Source organism: Micropterus salmoides, unplaced genomic scaffold, assembly GCF_014851395.1.
Source record: "Micropterus salmoides isolate LMB-PRFRI ecotype aquatic unplaced genomic scaffold, ASM1485139v1 Ms_hic_scaffold_3, whole genome shotgun sequence".
NCBI lineage: Eukaryota > Metazoa > Chordata > Actinopteri > Centrarchiformes > Centrarchidae > Micropterus > Micropterus salmoides.
Genome location: NW_024042261.1, coordinates 13,336,990 through 13,356,672, shown reverse-complemented (window position 1 = coordinate 13,356,672; position 19,683 = coordinate 13,336,990). Strand labels below are relative to the sequence as shown.

Genomic DNA, 19,683 nt, shown 5'->3' with positions numbered 1-19,683 from the left:
GCAACATCCTCCAGCATGACCGGTTGGCGGTGGGTCAGTAATGGTGTGGGGTGGCATTTCTTCGAGGTGCCGCACAGCCCTCCATGTGCTCGCCAGAGGTAGCCTGACTGCCATTAGGTACCGAGATGAGATCCTCAGACCCCTTGTGAGACCATATGCTGGTGCGGTTGGCCCTGGGTTCCTCCTAATGCAACACAATGCTAGACCTCATGTGGCTGGAGTGTGTCAGCAGTTCCTGCAAGAGGAAGGCATTGATGCTATGGGCCGGCCCGCTTGTTCCCCAGACCTGAATCCAATTGAGCACATCTGGGACATCATGTCTCGCTCCATCCACCAACGCCACGTTGCACCACACTGTCCAGGAGTTGACGGACGCTTTAGTCCAGGTCTGGGAGGAGATCCCTCAGGAGACCACCGCCACCTCATCAGGAGCATGCCCAGGCGTTGTAAGGAGGTTATACAGGCACATGGAGACCACACACACTACTGAGCCTCATTTTGACTTGTTTTAAGGACATTACATCAAAGTTGGATCGGCCTGTAGTGTGGTTTTCCACTTTGATTTTGAGTGTGACTCCAAATCCAGACCTCCATGGGTTGATAAATTTGATTTCCATTGATAATTTTTGTGTGATTTTGTTGTCAGCTCATTCAACTATGTAAAGAAAGGAGTATTTAATGACATTATTTCATTCATTCAGATCTAGGATGTGTTATTTTAGTGTTCCCTTTATTTTTTTGAGCAGTGTATAATAATCTCTCCAGAGTGTACCACGCCTTGCCTTTCGTCTGATATCAGATGGGATTGGCTCCATCCCCTCACCCCCCCTCCTGTGGGGGCGTGGTTAGAGCAGGTGACATGACTTTAGGTGTGGTCAATCCAGGTTTCCTGCTTGTGAGGTTTCTTAAGCGTACAAACAGGAGTCACAATGGATCTGTCAGCAGGTAGGCTTAAATTAATGTTTACTGTATTTAGTAGGAATACCATGAATGTTATTGTTTGATGTGACTTCATCAGCATTTTAGGGCAGATTTTGCACCGGGCAACACAATTAAAGGTCCAATACAGCTCCAGCAAGGTGTATTTTATTTGTAGTTGTACTTTTGCTTTGTAAATTGGCTGCTTTTACCTGATTTTAATTTTCACATTTATTTTAAGCTGAATTTTCAAAACTGCTCACAATCTGTCTCTCTCTGCTCATGTGCAGCTATAGGTGGGGATGAAGATGTGGTGAAGAAGGAGCAGGCTCAGAAGGATGAGTTAAGTTGGCCCTGGGGGAAAAAGGATAAGGACAAGGTAAGAACTTTGTATGTGTAAATTCTCACAAAGATGCTAGTGTGACTACATGAGTATCTGGGAAGCATAAAAGAGCTTTCGTAGTCTTTCATAGAGTCTTTTGTTGTAAGAATCTACTAGTTATTATAGCTGTGTTTTGGAAGCAAGACCAAGTGTCTATTGCCTGAAAAAAGTTGCTTCTCTGGTAAATTCTTACCTACATCAATTAATAATGATTACTTGACTTGAACACAATCCTTAAGATCAAATCAACACAGTCAAGGATTTATTCAATGTCAACTTTTTTCATTTTTTAGGGGGACTCAAAGGGAAAGTCTGACAGTAAGGACAAGTCTGGAAGTAAGGACAAGTCCGACAGTAAGGACAAGTCCGACAGTAAGGACAAGTCTGGAAGTAAGGACAAGTCTGACAAAAAGGGAAAGGACAAAGGCAAAGACGACAAGAAGAAGGACAAGAAGAAAAAGGGACACAAGGAGGGAAAAAAATCAGGCTCCTCATCTTCAGGCTCCAGCGATGATGAGGTAGGGCCAAGGCTGCAGATAATTGGTAGACATGTCTTGCTAGTAAAATTTTTAACATATAAATAGCTTTACTCTTTGCAAACTAGGGCCTTGCTATGTGGAATTTATGGCACAGTAACCACCCAACTTTTATTGCCACGTTACACTTGTGTAGCTTGTAGTTCCCAAAACATTTTGCAACATGCAAAAAAATGCGGCTGTACAGGTGACATACATGTCACACCTTGTTTCAAAGTGTAGTGTATGTAGGACATTCACAGCAGGTCTTACCAGCAGAACCAGTTGTAATCAGATCAGACACACCACACAGTGTTATCATTCATAGCTTTTACTAATGTCAAGTGGCAATCTTCCAGATCCATTTTAATCTAGCCAATCTCAGAGCAACTACTAACTTCTACAGTTAAATGAAGAATAATAATAATAATAGCAATAATGATAATAATAATAATTTTGATTTCTATAGCACTTTTCTTAATCACCATCAGACTAAATTGGTTTCACTATCTTGCAAGTATATTCAGAGGAAATCAAACGTTTTGGTCACATTTGTGTGAATAATAGGTTTCCCATTCAAATGACTAAAGCAAAAAGAGCAAAGAAGCCATAGACTGTATATAAAAAGAAAGAAGCCCTGTGCAGGAGAGAAGAGACAGATAGGGCAGTCATAAAAGCTGTTGTTGTCCAATCACCTCCATGGGAGTGAGCACATGTTCTCAGACCTGTCATGGCCTGACTAGACATCATAACATTCCTGGTCCAAAAGAATTCTTATCTTTAACAATCATGTGTCCTTTTTGTCATTTCAGAAGTGATGCTTCCTGGGGGACCGGAGTGCTCTGTTAGTCTCTTATGATCTTGTCCATTGCCAAAGTGTGTGTGTGGCGAGTGTGCAGTAGCACCAACTTCTCTTCATGTTCTTTCACTGGTGTCACAGAAATATGTTGCTTGTGTAAACAAATCTGATTACAAGAATTAAATGTTGTAACAACAAACAAAATGCCTGCAGGATTTTCATCTCCCTGCAGGGTTCTTCTGTCAAGTGAAGGGTGTTTTCTTCACCACAAGATGGCAGCGTTATCCATGTTAGAGGTCAATCAAACTTTAAAGTCCAAGTAGAAGATTTTTAGATTTTATTAATACAAAAACATATAGACGGTGTTGTTGTTTCTCATTGTAATTGATTGCAATCAATATCGCTGAAATTACCGAAATAGATTCTCTTGAAAAGATATATAGTTCTTTTCCTTAAGTAAAAGTAGAAATACCACAGTGTGAAAATACTGAACTTTCAGCTAAAGGTTCTGCATTTACATTTTTACATAAAAATACAGAACTTATATTATCAATATGTGCTCATTATGAAGAAGAACTTGTAAGATGACTTGTACGATGCAGCACTAAACAAAGGGTCACCCGTTTACCTGACATCAATATTCAAGTTATCATGAACTCTGGCCAGGACTTTAAGAGAAGAGAATTGCAACATTTAGCATTGGGGATCTCCTTCAGGTCTTTTGAATCTTTTATGGGGGAGCAGAAAAAAGAAAAAGAAAAATGGAGCTGTTTCAGAAAGGAATCAATAATAAATCAAGCCTGCATCTTTCAGTGGCTGCTGAAGAAACCCAATGTAACCCATCCATCAGGTTCAAACCTTTATTTGATTTGAACCTGTAATACTGAAGGGAGAAATCAATGGATTATTTTTAAGAAGAGATTCTTGATGAATTGAGCTGGTCAAAATGTATGAGGAAAGGACGTCTCTTTTCAGAACAGCATGTTTGCTATCTCTTTTCCACATTTCCTTACTGTTGTAACTTGAGTCAATTGCATTTGTCCATAGCTTCTGTCAAATGATAACCAAATCACCAAACTTCAGTCCACATTAAAGACAAGGTATGGACATCAGACTGCAATCATAATCTATCAATATATGCTACAAAATTCAATTTCCAGATTAACTAAAGCTGAAACAATCTGCAACCATTTTGATAGTCGATTTTCCCTTTCAGTCATTTTGTAAGCCAAAATATGAAATTTCTTCTCATTCCAGATTCCCAAGTGTGAGTCTTTGCTACTGTATTTTGGGTTTGAACTGTTGGTCAGACATAACATTCTTTCGCTGTTCTCTGACTTTTCATAAAGCAAAGGAGTAATAACTAATTAATAACTAAAAGAAGCTTACAGTTACTGGAGTTAGTTTTTTATAATTGCTAACAAGCATTTTTCAATACTGAGTTTTTACTTTTTCAAAAATCTTCACGCTGTTAGCACAACAGATGTATATATGTGGATCAAACTGTGACTGACTCTTGCCTTTCTGTAACACAAAATGCATTGGTTTAGCACAAATGACATTCAGACGAAGACAAAATCATATAATATTGGAAATATTTGCTACAAATGGTGTATTTATAATAATAATACATTTTATTTGTAATGCAATTTATCTGTGGACTTTGGACACAAACAGAACCCTTCACATGTGTCCCTGTTATCATGCTGTAGATCATGTTTGGTACTGTGCCTGTGTGCTATGTCTTTGGTTGTCTGACCCTACAGATTCTGTTCCTCATTCTGCTTTGCATTAATACATCACTGCAAAATATCCACTTTTTGAAAAAAAACTGAGTGTCTTTGATTCAGAAATGACTAAAGCTTTAAATGTCGTACTGCATATCAGCCCATCTGCCCTTGCGTGACACCAGAGAACTCCTTCAAGTGCGCTGTAACACCAAGCGCAGTGTACCACTTTAAACTTTTAAGATCTGACCCGGTGCACTGGATCTTGTTCTCCCTCTGATGCAACTCGCTTGAACGCAAAGTCGCACGACCTTTTCAGAAAGAGAAAGTGAGTGAGCGATGAAGAAAGAGACTGATGTGAATGCCTCAGGGCGTCTTTATGATCCTCTACTTTGTACCTTATTTGTCTGCAGTGACAGCTAAACATCTTTGAATTTCTGCCAACAGCTTAGAGGCAGAAGAAAGAACTGAGGGGTGGAGGGACAGATGGATGTATGGGGCACTGCCCCCATCATGCCTTTCCCTTTGATTTTTGCATTTCTCAAAGTCTAAAAATTGAATTTAATGAAGAAAATACATCAGTCAGAATGTTTCTCTTTTGATGTTTGAATGCTTTATTGGCCAACAAACTGCCCCACTATCTTGTTAGGCAGAAAAGATATAAGCAGCTATTCAGTGCTGAGGTGAGCTAAGTGTGATCAGAGTGATCAAAGGCCTGAACACTGGTTGTTTGATGCAGCCTCCTCAGCTGATTCTTTTTATCCCTGAGTAGTTCCTTCAGCCCACAGTCACTTCGAAGCCCACCTTCTCCATGCTGCTCTTCGTCACAAAAGTCTTGTCTTGATGTGAAATGATTTGTCTTTAACAAACCTGCACTACACCACACATTACTGTTTTGTTTTACAAATGACATGCCAAATCATTGATTCATTAAGATCAAAATATTCAGAAGAAGCAGTCGTACATTTTAATGTCTTTCACACACAGAGAGGAGACACTTTATACAGTTTATCTGCTGCTCTTGTTGCCCTTCGTGTGTGACAGACAGAGTGAAGAACTCACTGTGTGCCGATATTTACATGGCAAATTATGAAAATGACTCAGAACGCAGGTCCTGATATCAAGCAATCAAAGAGGGTGATGAATGCTAGCATCATCATGGCAGAACATGAAAATGTTTCTTACTTAGCAGAAATATGCAGTCTTGTGATTTATATCATTGATTATGTATTAGGCTGTACATATTATTATATTTACTGTAAAAGGTGTCATGTATCTAGGCCTAGGTATGCAGAATACCAAATGTATTCTGTTCTACTGTGTTCTGTTCTATTCTGTTCTATTGTGTTCTGTTCTATTCTGTTCTATTGTGTGGGTCGTTCTGAGATCGCACCGCAGGAGGGCACGAACGTTTCTCTCTCTGCACTGGCGTCAGCGGTCTCCCAGCAACAGCAGAGCTCGAGCTCATCTCAATCATCCTCTGCTGAGCGCAAACTACAACAGGAAGCCAGGTGGATTTTACCTGGAAAATAAAAGCACACTTTGGAGAGTTTCTGGCAGCCCCATTGATGGTATGCCTGTTTTCTAAGGCTGAACACCTTCCGGTATTTCTACTGTAGGACTGGATGCAGAGTGGAGTAAAGTGGTGTAACCATGAAGCAAAGGAGACTCACGTTTTAAGCTGGATTGTTTGTTTAAAAAACTTCAGCATTTCTCTTTATTTTATTATTATTATTATCTTATGTAATTGTGACGAATTTTAACATTAACTTTTTTTTTCTGGCACATTTTCCTTTTCTTTTATTGTTGAGAAATTATTTCTACCAAGCACAGCACTTACACATGAACTCCCCGCTGACTGACGGACTGACGCTCTCTTCTTTTGCTGTTTTATTTTGAAATATATCAATCGGAAGTCGTGTTGTTTCCAATGCTGTTACATTTGCTCCCCTCTCCGCTCAGCTGCAGCATAACAGACAGAAACCATGGAGCGCAACAAGACGCGTTGGAGAGACTTACCAAGCGGACGCGGAAAGTGCCAGTTTCTGATCAGTTTGTAAGTCACTTTCAGCGACAGTGGGTAGGTTTTCCTTCACCAGCAGTTGGACATTGAGTTTTTCCCTCGCGTGCGTAAATTGTCTGGAGAGGTGTAGAAAAGAAAATAGTCTTGGAGTGACCGGTATAGCTGCCAACGGCAAGGAGGAGTAGAAAGCGCCCGCAGGAGAGACGACTGCCCTTTGGATAGAAATGCTGTTCTTTCCCCCGCATATTTGAACATTTCACTTTTTTTCTGTTTGGAAATGCCGCTGGTGTGCGCTGCGTAAAACCCCGAACTGCTTTCATGTCTCATGCCATTACAAGGAACAGTTACTTTTATTCAAGGAAACTGTGAGCTGAGCTGAGATTTCATAAAGAAGGAGGCACTGGGCTAAAGCTGAGAACCAGTCACTGAACAGTCACGAACCATGGTGAAGTTTCATAACTCGGACCTATGGATAGCCTGGATGGTCATCTTCTGCATGGAGGGTAAGTTTTGCGACACTTGGAAACTTGTGTACGTTATCCCCAACTACAAGTACAATGTACCTTGTTAACATAACAACAACAACAACAACAACAACAACAACAACAACAACAATAATAAACAATAATGGGTTATTGTGAAATATTTCAAAAGTCTTACAGATCTTCTCTCACGTGGACAAATCATTATTACCATACACCTGCGTCAGCACTGAAAAAACAGATGTATCTGGAATTAGATTGTGCCACGGGCTCGACCTCTCTGCTCCAAGAGCGCGTGCCACGGCCATTTGACCCCCCCCCCAATGACCCCCCCCCCAACCCCAACACTGTATGTTTGGATCAGGCTGACAAATCCCCGCATTTTCACAAACTAAACTAAAGCACAGACATTTGATGACTTTTTACAGGAGTCTTTTCTTCCAAAAGATTGTGCAGATGTCATCCATGATGTGCTATCCCGTGCTTGACATCGCTTTTGCGCGTCTCATAAGGTATAAAACGAGTGCTTTTGGAAAACCATGCAACCACCACCAGCAGAAGGCGGAGGGTTGTGGGTGCCGTCCGATTAACGAGAAGCATAGAGACCAGGAAGCACAAGAGAGCAGGCAACCCCAAAGGGAAATCACAAAATTCCTAGAATTCTCCTATGGGTAATTGGATTGTGTGTGGTCCTAAACAGCAAGTTTGTTGACCTAATATTACTTCTTAGTCCAGTTGCACTATTAGTAATCCAGCTACCCATTTGGAGTGCATACAGGTTTAGTGAGTTTATTATACTTTACTTGGCTGTTTGTTGTAATATATAATATCCATGAAATATTGAAAAGAGACCTCTAAATCGGCCTGTGGCATTTGTTAAGTAGGTCCCTATAAATGCTATAGGAGGTTTAAAGTCCGCTAATGAATAAAGATGTTTAAAATGCACCAATGTGGAATGAGGATGTTAAATAGCTGTACTTTAAAAACGAACGAGTTCCCAGAAATCTTTTTCAACTTTTCTACACATAATGTCTAAATGTTTATCAGAAAAACAGCAAAGCAGAGCAGAAAAAATGCTAGAAAATGCCAGCCAAGTCCTTTTAGAGATGATGTCTGGAATAACAAAGAGTGTTTCCACTGAACCATAGACAGACAAACACACACGCATACACACACCGGCCTGACATGTCAATTTGGACAGAACAATTGTGTGAGATTGAATTTGGTCCTGATTGTCCAGGTGTTTCACTCCGCTGCTCACTTCTTTATCTGTACTCCTCTGCAGTGAGTAGACGGTGTCTTGTCAGCTTTACTCAGTGTTACATTTCTCTCTCTCACACACACACACACACACACACTCAAGCTTATTTGATTTGATCAGTCAGACCCTTTGTCTGATAAAATGGTCTGAAATAATATTTTGGATTGTGGCCATTTCTTTTCCCTCCCCCAAGTTTATAAAACCCCAGCCACTGCAACAAGCGATAGTTCAAGTCTACAAGTGACTGTACAAGAAGAACAATCTGCTCAGCGTGTAAAAGCTCAGCAGCTCTCTTAACAAGCCAGCTTGTTCAGAAAGAAGCTGCATTCACTGGACAATTTTTCTTGTTTCCTCTTGCGTCTTGGTGGGAAGCTGCCAGTGTTTCTATAAATAAATTCCGATGCGGCAAAGGCAGTATTGATTGTGGTTGCTTGTTTTGGCTGTGTGAACTGACCTCCACTTTTTGCATGTCAGACATTGTCACCAGATTGATCTGATCTGTTCATTATGTTAGCGGACACCGGATTGTTTTGTGTTATTACGCAAAGAGGCCTGAATAGTTTTATCTCACATGTTTCTATTCTAACAAAATATCTGACATCTTTTTGGCTTGCATGCAATGTACACGTCATACAGGGAGTGTTTGGAGCTGTGGACCTACACTAAACAGTTAAAAAAAAGTGAAAAGAGGATTGTTTCAAAAAGCAGAAAACTTTGAGCAACTATGACAGGGGGAAGTAAAATTTGTAAGTGAATTGGACAGGCATCAGCCTCGGCCAAGTTCACGGCAGGGCCCTTCGTACTTTCAGCATTAGTTAGAGGACATGTCATGTCCTTCTTCAGCCATCAACCCTCCCCAGTTACACATAAATATTGTATGCTTTCATCTCAATTAGAAATAGGCATCTTACAGCTACACAGCAAAGAAAAGTTGGGCTATTCAGATCTGCAGTGCCTGAAACCTTTGAAGAAAGTTTGTTAAAGTTAGAAGAATAAATAGTAGGCTCTATGCTATAATAAACTGATTGGTTCAGCTGTTGACATAACAAACCCCCCCTGGAGATACCAACACAGAGCTGCTATGTCCATGATGCCCTGATTTAACAATTCCCACTGCACAATCCTCAAGGGGGTTGCAATCCGGAGGTCCAATCAATTCAACAAATTAAATTCAAGCGGAGGTGGTGGCACTGAACTTTTCAGCTACTGGTGTTTGTTTTGGTTGTCTGAATAATAGATCTTATAGAACATTTCAAATTAGCATACAGTGAACTGGCCCCCGGGCTTCAATCCCACTGTCCTGTATGTTTGAAGAGGACGAGGAGCTCTCGAGCGTTGAAAGAAAGGAAAAAAAAAAAAGACAACATGGAGTGTTGCTTCATTGACATTCAGGGCATTCATGTCTGCATCAAAGATGAACTTAGACCAGTTCTTTTCTCCACTTTCTCTGTGAGCTTGTTAACCTTTGAGGCTCTGCTCAAAGTAATGAAATCACATAGCAAGCCCTGTCTGTTTGTTGTTTACTTGGTCTCCTTGGCTCAGTTTGCTGATTTCATTTCAATCAATTCGTCATTCAAATATGATTCATGCCATTCATTTGCGCTGGGCTCACAGCAGCAGTAAGGATGGTTGTGGTTTTGCAGGTCAAAAGACGTCCAGCTGTTAAGTTAAAAACAATGGTATATCACAATATATGGCCGGTTCAATAATACATCTGCAAATCACTAAAACCATGTTCACGGGTGTTTTTCTGTTGCCTCTTCAAAGCTGCTTTGTTTTGTTCAGTTCATTTTTTCTTCAACATTTGCAGGTAGTCAGTATAATGAGGGATGAGAGAGCAGAGTGACAAGAGCTTTGCAGAGATAAAAAATATGCTAAAGCGGTGGAGAGCGCTGCACAGCTCAGCAGGCCATTAAAACATACTCTCAGTTTTGTAACCACGGGGTGATCTTGCAGTTTTTAAAAAAAAATACTGTAAAGCACCTAGCATTTAACTTACAATATGCCCAATGCTAATGCAGAATGCATATCATAAAAAAAATCCCGTCTGTGTCAGCTTTATCTGATGAGTAGCGTCCCCCCCCCCCTATCTCCGCCTGCTGCTAAAAAGGAGCAGCTGGAACAAGAGTGTTGGACAGATGGAACTTTCCACCTCGATTATTTTTCTCACTAAAAATAGCCTCTCAAAAAATTAAAAGACCTCTGGGACCGCTTGCAAAGTGCATGTGCATGCGTGTGTTTGTTTGAGCGACAGAGGCGCAGAGAACTTCAGACGACGGGGTCCTCAGATGATGGCGGCAGCGGCCATCCTGGGAGTGTGGATGAATAAATGATGGGCAGATATTTGGAGGAGAGTGAGCGCAGCATCCGCGCTGTCCCTCTGTCTCTTAAGCGCACATTAAACTAGGCCCCAAAGAGTCCACAGGCTGCCCTGCTGCACGGCAGTTGGCCAAGCATCTGGGGCAAACATCTGATGCGGTCAGTTCACAGAGTTTTGGGGGTTTGGGGCTTTGAGGTTTTTGGGTTGGTTGTACCTTTAATCAGAGTGGCAAATGAGTGAATCATGAGTGAATCATGAGCGTGTAGGGAGCAGGGTGATGTTGTTGATGCCGAAATGTTGTCAGTTATGTTTTTAACTGCATTTGGGTTAAATGATTAAAAAGGGTGTTTGGGTAGAATGGTGTCACTTATCATAACAGAAGCTCATCCGGAGGCAGGCAGTGCACTTGTCAAACTTGTTTTAGATTCAGGTTTGTCATCCATCAAAGTGGCAAAAACTTTGCTTTTCCAGTGGAAGTTAATTCATTTGAGATGAGCGACTGTCACCGCTGCATCATGCCATGCAGAGGAATTGAGTGAATGAAGTATTTCTTCATCAGCTTTCATTTTATGGCATTTTAAGTGAATTTCATCAGTGAATCAAAGTTGCAATTAAAAATCTGTCTTGAAGTACTGCGGTAGCCGGTTTTATCTCATGCCCTGAGCAGCAAGATAGCTTCTCTGTGTATTAAGTGTGATAATTGCACTATTGTGAAAGCTGTTTGTTAAGAACCTGCAAAAGGCAGCAGCTCGTAACTCAAGGATGTAAAATGAATCACTGCAGTCCCACAGCTGTGCTTTATATGTTTGGTGCAGAAGGGAAGGTGTAATTCAAACAAACGGGGAAAAAAATCCATGACATCGCCACAAAACATAATGAATCTGCATGCTTTAAGTGTATACAACAGTATCTTGGTCCGTAGCATACTGTGACAGACTGTACCATTCGGATGAGACCATCTTTTAACTTGATTTTCCTTTCCAGTGTGTGTGTGTGTGTGTGTGTGTGTGTGTGTGTGTGAAGAGCCCTGGGCTTATACATATTTAAGTGGATGTCTTCCTCATGTCGTGGCACCCTGAAGATCATCTCCTTGAATTGAGCAATTTTGCTTTGCTGGCTCTTGAGGTTTGATAGGACCTTTGCTGACAGGACTCCCCCATCACATCAGAGTCTCAGGAACTATTTGATAAATGCAGGTATAACATTAAGGTGGCCATATAAATATATACATTTTTCATAAGTAACATATGGTTAAAAAAATAAAAAAGCTTTCATTAATGTTCAGCTCATGACTATCATTAGATTTTTGTTTTAGGTTTTAGCTTACTTACATGATAAATGTAAGAAAGCTTTTATATTCATAAAGTCAGTCATGTTTAAAAGTTACAAGTAGAATCGTTACTGTCAGTGATTGTTCCAAAAAGCTAAGCATGAACAAAGAGAGTGAAAAAAGCCTCTGCAAACCAGTCGGTGCGAAGTCATGAGTGTGAGTCAGCACTTCACTGTCACAAATTGGGGTTTTCTAGACTATGCTCTAACAGAATAATTTTTGTTTCTTTGCAGACTCTTGCACAGGATCCTGCACATCTCGCAAGAAATGACCGATATAAACCTAAATCAGTTTATAACCAGAAATCACATTTAACCAAAAAGGGTTATGTTCCAGCATCAAAAGGCCTCACTTTGCACATACATAAAGGTCTTTCCTTACTTTATTTTGCTCACAAACCTGATAAACATTGTGCTATTCTCTCTGTCTTGAGGGCACCTGCTGAAACTTTCATGTTTGCAACAATCAATGTTAAGTGACTTATATTTTACAAAAGCCCTCCTACACCACTCACTTCCTTGTATGTGTAACATATTGTGGCTCTCAATCAGTGTCTGACAGAGGGTTGTTAAGTTGATCTCTGGTATTACCAAGAGGAGTTGCTGTGTTTATCATTGTAAGGTTTTATGGGCTCAGATCAATAGCGAAGGAAATGCTCCTGTGCACACATTATTCCCATAAGTGTGTGCTAACAGGCAGGGTGCGCGTGTTGTGTTGTGTGCCTGGGACCTCATATTCCCCTGGCAAATAAATTACAGTGGATCCCAAAGGATCAAGGTTTCCCCTGGACTGTAATGACCTCATTAGTTTGATCAACCAATCGCAGATCGTCAGGTTGTCTCTTAGGTTCATTAGGGAGAATGCTCACGTTCAGCTGTTGATTTTTATGCGCAGGCTGTGAGTAGCCTTTTGACTTGTCAGTCAAAACTTTTGGAAATAAACTGAGAAACTGACATCATTCATAAACTTAATGTGCACAGCTAAGTTGTCCAAAGCCTTGAAGGTATATATGACTAAACTGTTTTGATAAATTATTACCCCAAAAGAGCAAATCACACCCTCAAATTACTCTCTTATTTACTGACGAAATCATGCTTGGGGTACTTAAGGACACTTACTTTGTGTCCTTATGTTGCCAATAAGCACTCCAGAACATTGACAAAACTCATAAATCAAAAAAAAACATTGGGTTTTCACCGCCAAATCGAAAGTGTAGCCACGTAACATAAGACTCTGGTATATTAAATTAATTGGACAGAAATTAATTAAATCATTTAAGTTCCCATATAGAGCAGTTTCCAGAAACAAATTTATTAATTTGATGTAGCAAATAATGAAATCTAAGTCATAAATTGTTAGATTGAGGGAATGAAATAAGGAGTGCATACTGAGTGTAAAATTTATTGTAGTAATTCAGGGATCGAACAGTGGATAAAACGCATGCATGGTGTGAGAGACCAGGGTTCAACTCCCCACTGTGACACATTTACCATCCCTGAGCTTAACACTTAAGACACTTAACCCCTAGTTGCTCCAGAGGCGTGCGACTTCTGACGTGTATAGCAATTGTAAGTCGCTTTGGATAAAAGCGTCAGCTAAATGAATAAATGGATTGACTTGAAATTGACGCGATGAGAAAATATGATAGTGATGATATGGCCATTCATCTGAAACAACGGCTGTTTAATTTACATTTCTCATTTGAACAGATTTCACAGCACTACAGTGTTTAGCACTAGACCAAAACAAATAACCACACTGCTTTTGCAGATGAGGCGCGCAGTCTCTAATGACATGAAATGTTGCAGTGGGGGGGGGGGGCGCCTTTACTGCAGACCTGGAGGAAGGCTGCAGATTCAGCTGTGGGTGGTTTTAGGTCAGAGTTTCCTGACATGACTGAGTCCTGAAGCAAGGACTATATATAGATATTTTCAGCTGTACTTGCTGGAGTACTGTGGCCTTGCATCACTAATTTGAAATTGATTATTAATTGATCCAAACAACGGCTAAATGACCTTACAGAACTTGATCAACCCAGCGGGGGAACTGGCTGGTGTCACGCTGAGAGATGATGCAGATCCTGTGACCTGCTTTGAGCGCACGATGGTCCATTGAGATGTCTTGACCAGATAATTGCGCAGGCTCTAAAAATACACTGCGTATAATTTCATATTCTAGAGGAATGTAATTTTGTAAATTGCTCACTGTTACACATGATGGGTTGTCGGTGGTCTTCTGTAATGATTACCTCTAGTGTTAGGTGCCTGGCTGAGAGCACCTACAGAAATGACTTATCTCCTTTGAGTTTTTAAAAGCCTTTGTGGGTCAGAGGTCTCAGGAATGATGTGTTTTCAAAAGAAGTCAGAGAACTAGTCAGCATTTGCAAGCGTCTTGCTGCTGTATATACAATCTCTCTTTTGTGTTGTGATAGTGCAGCGTGGAAATGTCCTTAATCATGTTTTTATCCATCTGACAGCAGCGTGTTAGTTTAGCTCGCTAGGGTCCTTTATCTTCCAAACACAACGTGGTCAGGGTGAGCAGATGAACTAAACCTGAAACCCTCTGCCTGTTGTCCCGACACTCACATCTACTAATGGAGAGAAAATGCAGAATACTGCAAAGGGAAGAGAATAGAGGGGAACAAAGTGAAAAAGGGGACAGATTCTCCTGCATTAAATATGCCCAGGGCTTTTCACAGCCATATGTAATTCATAAACTGTCTGTTTGGGTAAAAAACTGCTGTTTTATTTGTGCTTTATTTTTGCTCTTTTAATTTAGTTAAATGTCTCACATAATCTATAACAAGAAGCACATTTTAGCGGGGTGGCGAAGAAGTGTTAAAAGCAAATTTCGGTTTCATATGATCTGGCAGTTTTGGCCATTGCGCTCACCAAGTTAACTGCTGAGATCTGGTAACGTGATGACATAGCTGCAAGAGAGAGAGAGAGAGAGGGCAAGAGAGGAAGAGAGAGAAAAAGAGAGGGATGAAGGAGAGAGAGAGGGGAGGGAGGCACCCTACACAATATACACACAGAGGTACAGACAGTAAAGGTGATGTTGCTATAGACCAAATGAAAAATGGTACAGATATTTATAGTAGTGTTAATGATAATAATCGTAATGTTAATGATTATAATAATAATAATAGGACTAGTAACAATAGTTGTTGTAGCAGAGGGTGTCGAGCAGGAACACGGGGGCAGCAGGTGACCCGCAACCACAGATCCAGACTCCACAGCTCCAGAGCCAGAAACACCTGCAGGAAGTGATAGGAGGAGAGAGGAGAGGGACGAGTCTACTTTTGGAGACTCTAGGAACCACAAGTAACCCTGCATTCTGGGAGCGCAGTGCTCTGGTGGGGTAGTAAGGTACTATGAGCTCTTTAAGATAAGATGGTGCCTGACCATTAAGAGCTTTGTAGGTAAGAAGAATGATTTTAAATTCTATTCTGGATTTTACTGGAAGTCAATGCAGAGAAGCTAAGACTGGAGAAATATGATCTCTTTTCCTGGTTCCAGTCAGAACACGTGCTGCAGCATTCTGAATCAGCTGAAGAGTCTTAATGGACTTTTTCAAGCAGCCTGATAATAAGGAATTGCAGTAATCCAGCCTAGATGGAACAAATGCATGGACTAGTTTTTCTGCATCATTTTTAGACAGGATGTTCCTGATTTTCGCAATATTACGTAGGTGAAAAATGGCGGTCCTTGAAATTTGCTTAATGTGAGACTTAAACGACATGTCCTGATCAAAGATAACTCCAAGATTCCTCACAGTGGTCCTGGAGGCCAGGGCGATGCCATCAAGGGAACCTATATCTTTACATAATGCAGGTCATAATAATAAAATATATAATAATAAATATAATAGTAAAATAATAACACTTTAATATTATACCTACCATAAAGGGCGGAATTGCGTCTCTTTCTTGAGCAATATATAATATAAATAGTCTTTGATGGCATTTTTCAGGCTATTGAAACTTATTTGTTGCAATATCACACACATCTGGGGCAAGCATTGGACTGCTGGGTGTGTGTTTGTGCGTTTGCGTGTGTGTGAGAGAGGGAAATGTTGAATCACGCCGGTAACGTTAGTTAGTATATTAGAGACCCCAACGAAGCTCAGATTATAATTTGAACCCTGCTAGTAATGAGGTGAAAAATTACACAATGTAGTGTTGTTAGAAATGTGATTATGTCTTCACCCAATAAGTTCACAGTGGAACAGTTTTAGGGAAAAACAAAAGAAAACAAAAACACAGATTAGTTAGGACGACCAAACAAAGCCAAGTGTTAATTGAGTGGACAGTCTTTATTTCTGGCTCTCACTTTGACCTACTATACTTACTGCACGCCATCTAACCGCTCTTGCTTTTCCCCCTGTCATTCATATCCTAGCAAATACTTTAGGAAGTACAATGTTATCATGACTGATAGGAAGAATGGTCAAAAGTGAGACAACACATTGTCAAAAAATAATGATAATAATTTAATTTATAAAATGTCTGGACAATAAATACACAGGAAGTTCAAAAAAAGCCCACTGTAGTATGTGTACAGCTAACCTCACACAGCCTATTGCTCATAATGTTGGGTCAGCACCATGCTTGTATAAACCACTACAGTGTTACTATGTGGCTAGGAAGGACGCCGAAATTAAATCCTTAGGAGTGGAAGGCGAGTTCTTGGTGTGACACACTTTGGCTCTCAATAAATGTGTGTTAACTGCCTGAGTTGCTCCCTGCAGGAAAGGTTGTGCAGCAGCTCTCTGCAGTTTCATTAGTAGTCCCTGTTTTGTACAGTGCCCCAGAGCCACACTCGCTCACTAGTTTGGTTCTTCTGCTCTCGCTCTCTCTCAGGTGTAATTTTTTCAAAATACTGGTCAAACTTCACTTTCTCTCTTGCATCACTCTGTTTTCTCAATGTCTCTCTCTTTCACTGTCTCTCTTTCACTCTTCATTTGCCTCTATGGCTGGCGTTCACACACTCTAAATTTCTCTCTTGCTCTCTTTGCCTTTTTTCCTTCCGCGCTCCCAACACACAAATGACTTCCCAGGGATGAGGATGAGACTGAAAAGTGGTCCCCGCTTGTTCTGTCCTTGCAGACAACGAATGAGCATGTCAAATCTGATGCATGTGAACAGCCAGGAAGGATGGCACGTTAAGGCACACAGTGAGAGAGAGAGACAGAGAAAGAGAGAGAGAGAGCAAGCAGGAGAGATCCCATCTGTGCATTGTTACAGCAGACTTCACCTTAACATTGTCGCTGCTGTATCCATTCGACAGGAGGGGGCACAGGTGGGACTACACAAACACATTCAGATGCACTTGCAAACAAATTTCACAGACATACGTTTGCAATATAGGCACATGCCTACACACAAATATACAAAAACACTCTTTGTTGCCTATTTGTGTGCATACAAAGGTGGACGTGCTCATGCACACACAGAGACACCTGGGTCCTTAAACACCTTTATAGTAATAAGTGTTACTCATTGTTTTATCTGTAATAGGATTGCTTGGTCTTTACACTTGTCGTGACATTACTGTAATTTCATGCTATTATTATTTTAGCCAAGGCTCAAGATACTTAAAGTGTACAAACAGGTACAGTAGTAGAATGTATTATTAAAATTAAAATTTATAAAAAAAAATCAAGAATGTACCTGTGTTCATTTTGATTCTTACAAAAAGGTTGACAGGCATATTAACACAAAATGTAATTAGATTTTCGAAATACCACATGCAGCAAACATTAGAGTTAAATTGAATTGAAATTGCATGTCTGCTAAAGCATACATGTGGTGGCCTGTCTGCTCTGTAAATCACTTTTCCTGTGAAACCAAAAGGGGACAATGTACGTTTTGTTTGCATGATGGCGCTATTTTTGCACTGATTTGTTGGAATTCCATTAGTTCTCTGTCTAGATGGAGAACTTGCAAACATTAACACACGTATTGTCCTACACCTCAGCTTGTTGAAGGAGCCAAAAGTGCACTGCTAATTTCAGTTTGCAGGATACGTAGTTAATTAGCATTCCAGTTCCTGCACATTAAATATCATGTAAACATATCTGAAAATGAATAAATGAAAATAAATTAAAATGTCACTTTAGACCATTTCAATGTGGGTGCGGTCATTACTCTTCAACCTGCTGTCTTCCCATGGCTTGTAAGCCACTGCGCAAGTTTGTCTCTCGTTTTCTTCCTGGGGCTCAGCCTGCCAGCTGCTGTCAATCAAACACGGACACCGACACGCCCCTTCAGCCAGCTTAGACTAAAAAGGAGCATTTCTGATATTTCACATGTCACCATATGCTGCTGTGCCTGTTCAACCTTTAATCCATGCCTTTACTGTCTTATCTGGTTGCTGTCCCTGACAGCTTGGAGACTGGTGGTGGGGGCAGGGAAACACTGTCCAGTGCGCTGCACACTGCTTTGTATTTGTAATGTGCTCAATATGCAAATCCACTTGGCCCTAGATAGTTTTGCCAGAATATGAAAGGCCCAATTCACCATCACACACACACACACACACACAAACACACACACAACGACCCTCTTCCTCACCCTCACATATGTATTAATATCACGAGGATATCGTGCAAACTTAACTGATAATGCCAGATAGTAGTATTGTCACAAACCCCACTGACACACCATGTGTGTGTCAGTGTGTTTGTGTCCTATTTGTCCACTATCCTACAAAAGGACTTTTAAGTAGATCCCAGCTATTGGAGGAGCTTTAAATAAGTAACACAATGATGGAATGTTAGTTCATGCACTTTTGTCCCACATGACATGTGGTAGATGCGTTGTTCAGGAAGCCAACCTTGGTGAAGTACACTGACACTGACTTTGTTATGACACCCTTAAAATAAGGTAAACTGTTCTTTGATCAAAGTATGCACTTATAGATAAATCCAGTGCTTCCAGGACCCTGACAGCGTGCTAGTGAGCATACACACCATGCGACAGTGACTGGCCAGACTGGTTGGTGTCTAGTTTGTGTACACTTGGATGAAGCCTTCAGAAAAGCCTTAACTTTATATAACTTCTTATATGAACATAACAGTGGCATTATTAATAGCAACATTAACATGGCCTGTCTATTTCAGTGAATGGTTCGGTTTGATACTTAAGTGTATTGTATAGTATATAGATCACACACTGTTTTACCTTCTCAGGTGAATTAATATTAACCAACAGTACAGTTGTATTATGGATGGATGGACATTTAAATGATTCAGCCTTAACATAAAATAAGGTGTCTGAGAAAGTGAAGAGAAATAGTTCATGGGTGTAACATCTTGACTCCGCATACAAGAGAAAGTGTGGGGTGACCAGGGTGTGCTGCGGAGTTCTTTTCAGCAGAACAGAAATTGGTTTCATTATCACTGATTGCTTGTGGAAATGTACCTACGTCCATCCATATAATGTAACCCTGTCCTTCTGTAATTTGGGAATCTTGAGTTAGTGCCCAAATAAACCTTTAATTTGTTACATTCACATTTCTCCCTCTCTGCTGTAAATGTGTTATCAGCAAATTAAACCCTCCTTGCTGCTTGGACCAGGGTGGGCTGTGGCTTGCTTGCCTCCTCTGATGAGCTGCAGCTGCTGATCCCTACCCAGCTTGTCTGCTAAGAGGTGATTTATGAATATGGAACAATGTGTAAACTATTGAGCCAAGGCCCAAATCGTCTGCTAAAACGGGCTTTGCTACAGATTATGTCTGTCATTTGGTATGTGACCCTGGTTTATAGATTATAGATAGCTTTGGCTTTATTTGATCAGGTCAGTGACACACGAGTAAGACCTCGAATGATAATACATTCATACACATAGACAAAGACATTGTCAAGACATGCTTTATTAAAGGTCTACTTTTAAAGGAACTAATTTTTATATCCATTTAATTCTCT

The 19,683-nt window shown here is 40.6% G+C and overlaps 2 protein-coding genes across 2 annotated transcripts in view; both read left to right on the top strand.

The window, feature by feature from the left end:
- Positions 1 to 868: 868 nt before the first annotated feature.
- On the top strand, positions 869 to 2,818 carry wu:fb18f06 (protein PXR1). Its single transcript, XM_038694203.1, has 4 exons — positions 869 to 945; positions 1,209 to 1,297; positions 1,594 to 1,818; positions 2,628 to 2,818. The coding sequence occupies exons 1-4, from the start codon at positions 930 to 932 to the stop codon at positions 2,631 to 2,633; spliced, it is 336 nt and encodes a 111-aa protein (XP_038550131.1). The 5' UTR covers positions 869 to 929; the 3' UTR covers positions 2,634 to 2,818.
- A 3,478-nt stretch (positions 2,819 to 6,296) lies between these two features.
- Positions 6,297 to 19,683, top strand: part of igsf11 (immunoglobulin superfamily member 11) — a 110,059-nt gene continuing 96,672 nt past the window's right edge. Inside the window, exon 1 of the mRNA XM_038694016.1 lies at positions 6,297 to 6,867. Within this exon, the coding sequence (XP_038549944.1) occupies positions 6,807 to 6,867 (61 nt within the window). The 5' untranslated portion in view covers positions 6,297 to 6,806. The remainder of the gene's footprint in view (positions 6,868 to 19,683) is intronic.

What these genes read in the sequence shown, in the direction of transcription:
- wu:fb18f06 (XM_038694203.1), top strand. An exon ending in GGAAAAAGGATAAGGACAAG is followed by an intron (nt 1,298 to 1,593) that starts GTAAGAACTTTG and finishes TTCATTTTTTAG; the next exon opens with GGGGACTCAAAGGGAAAGTC.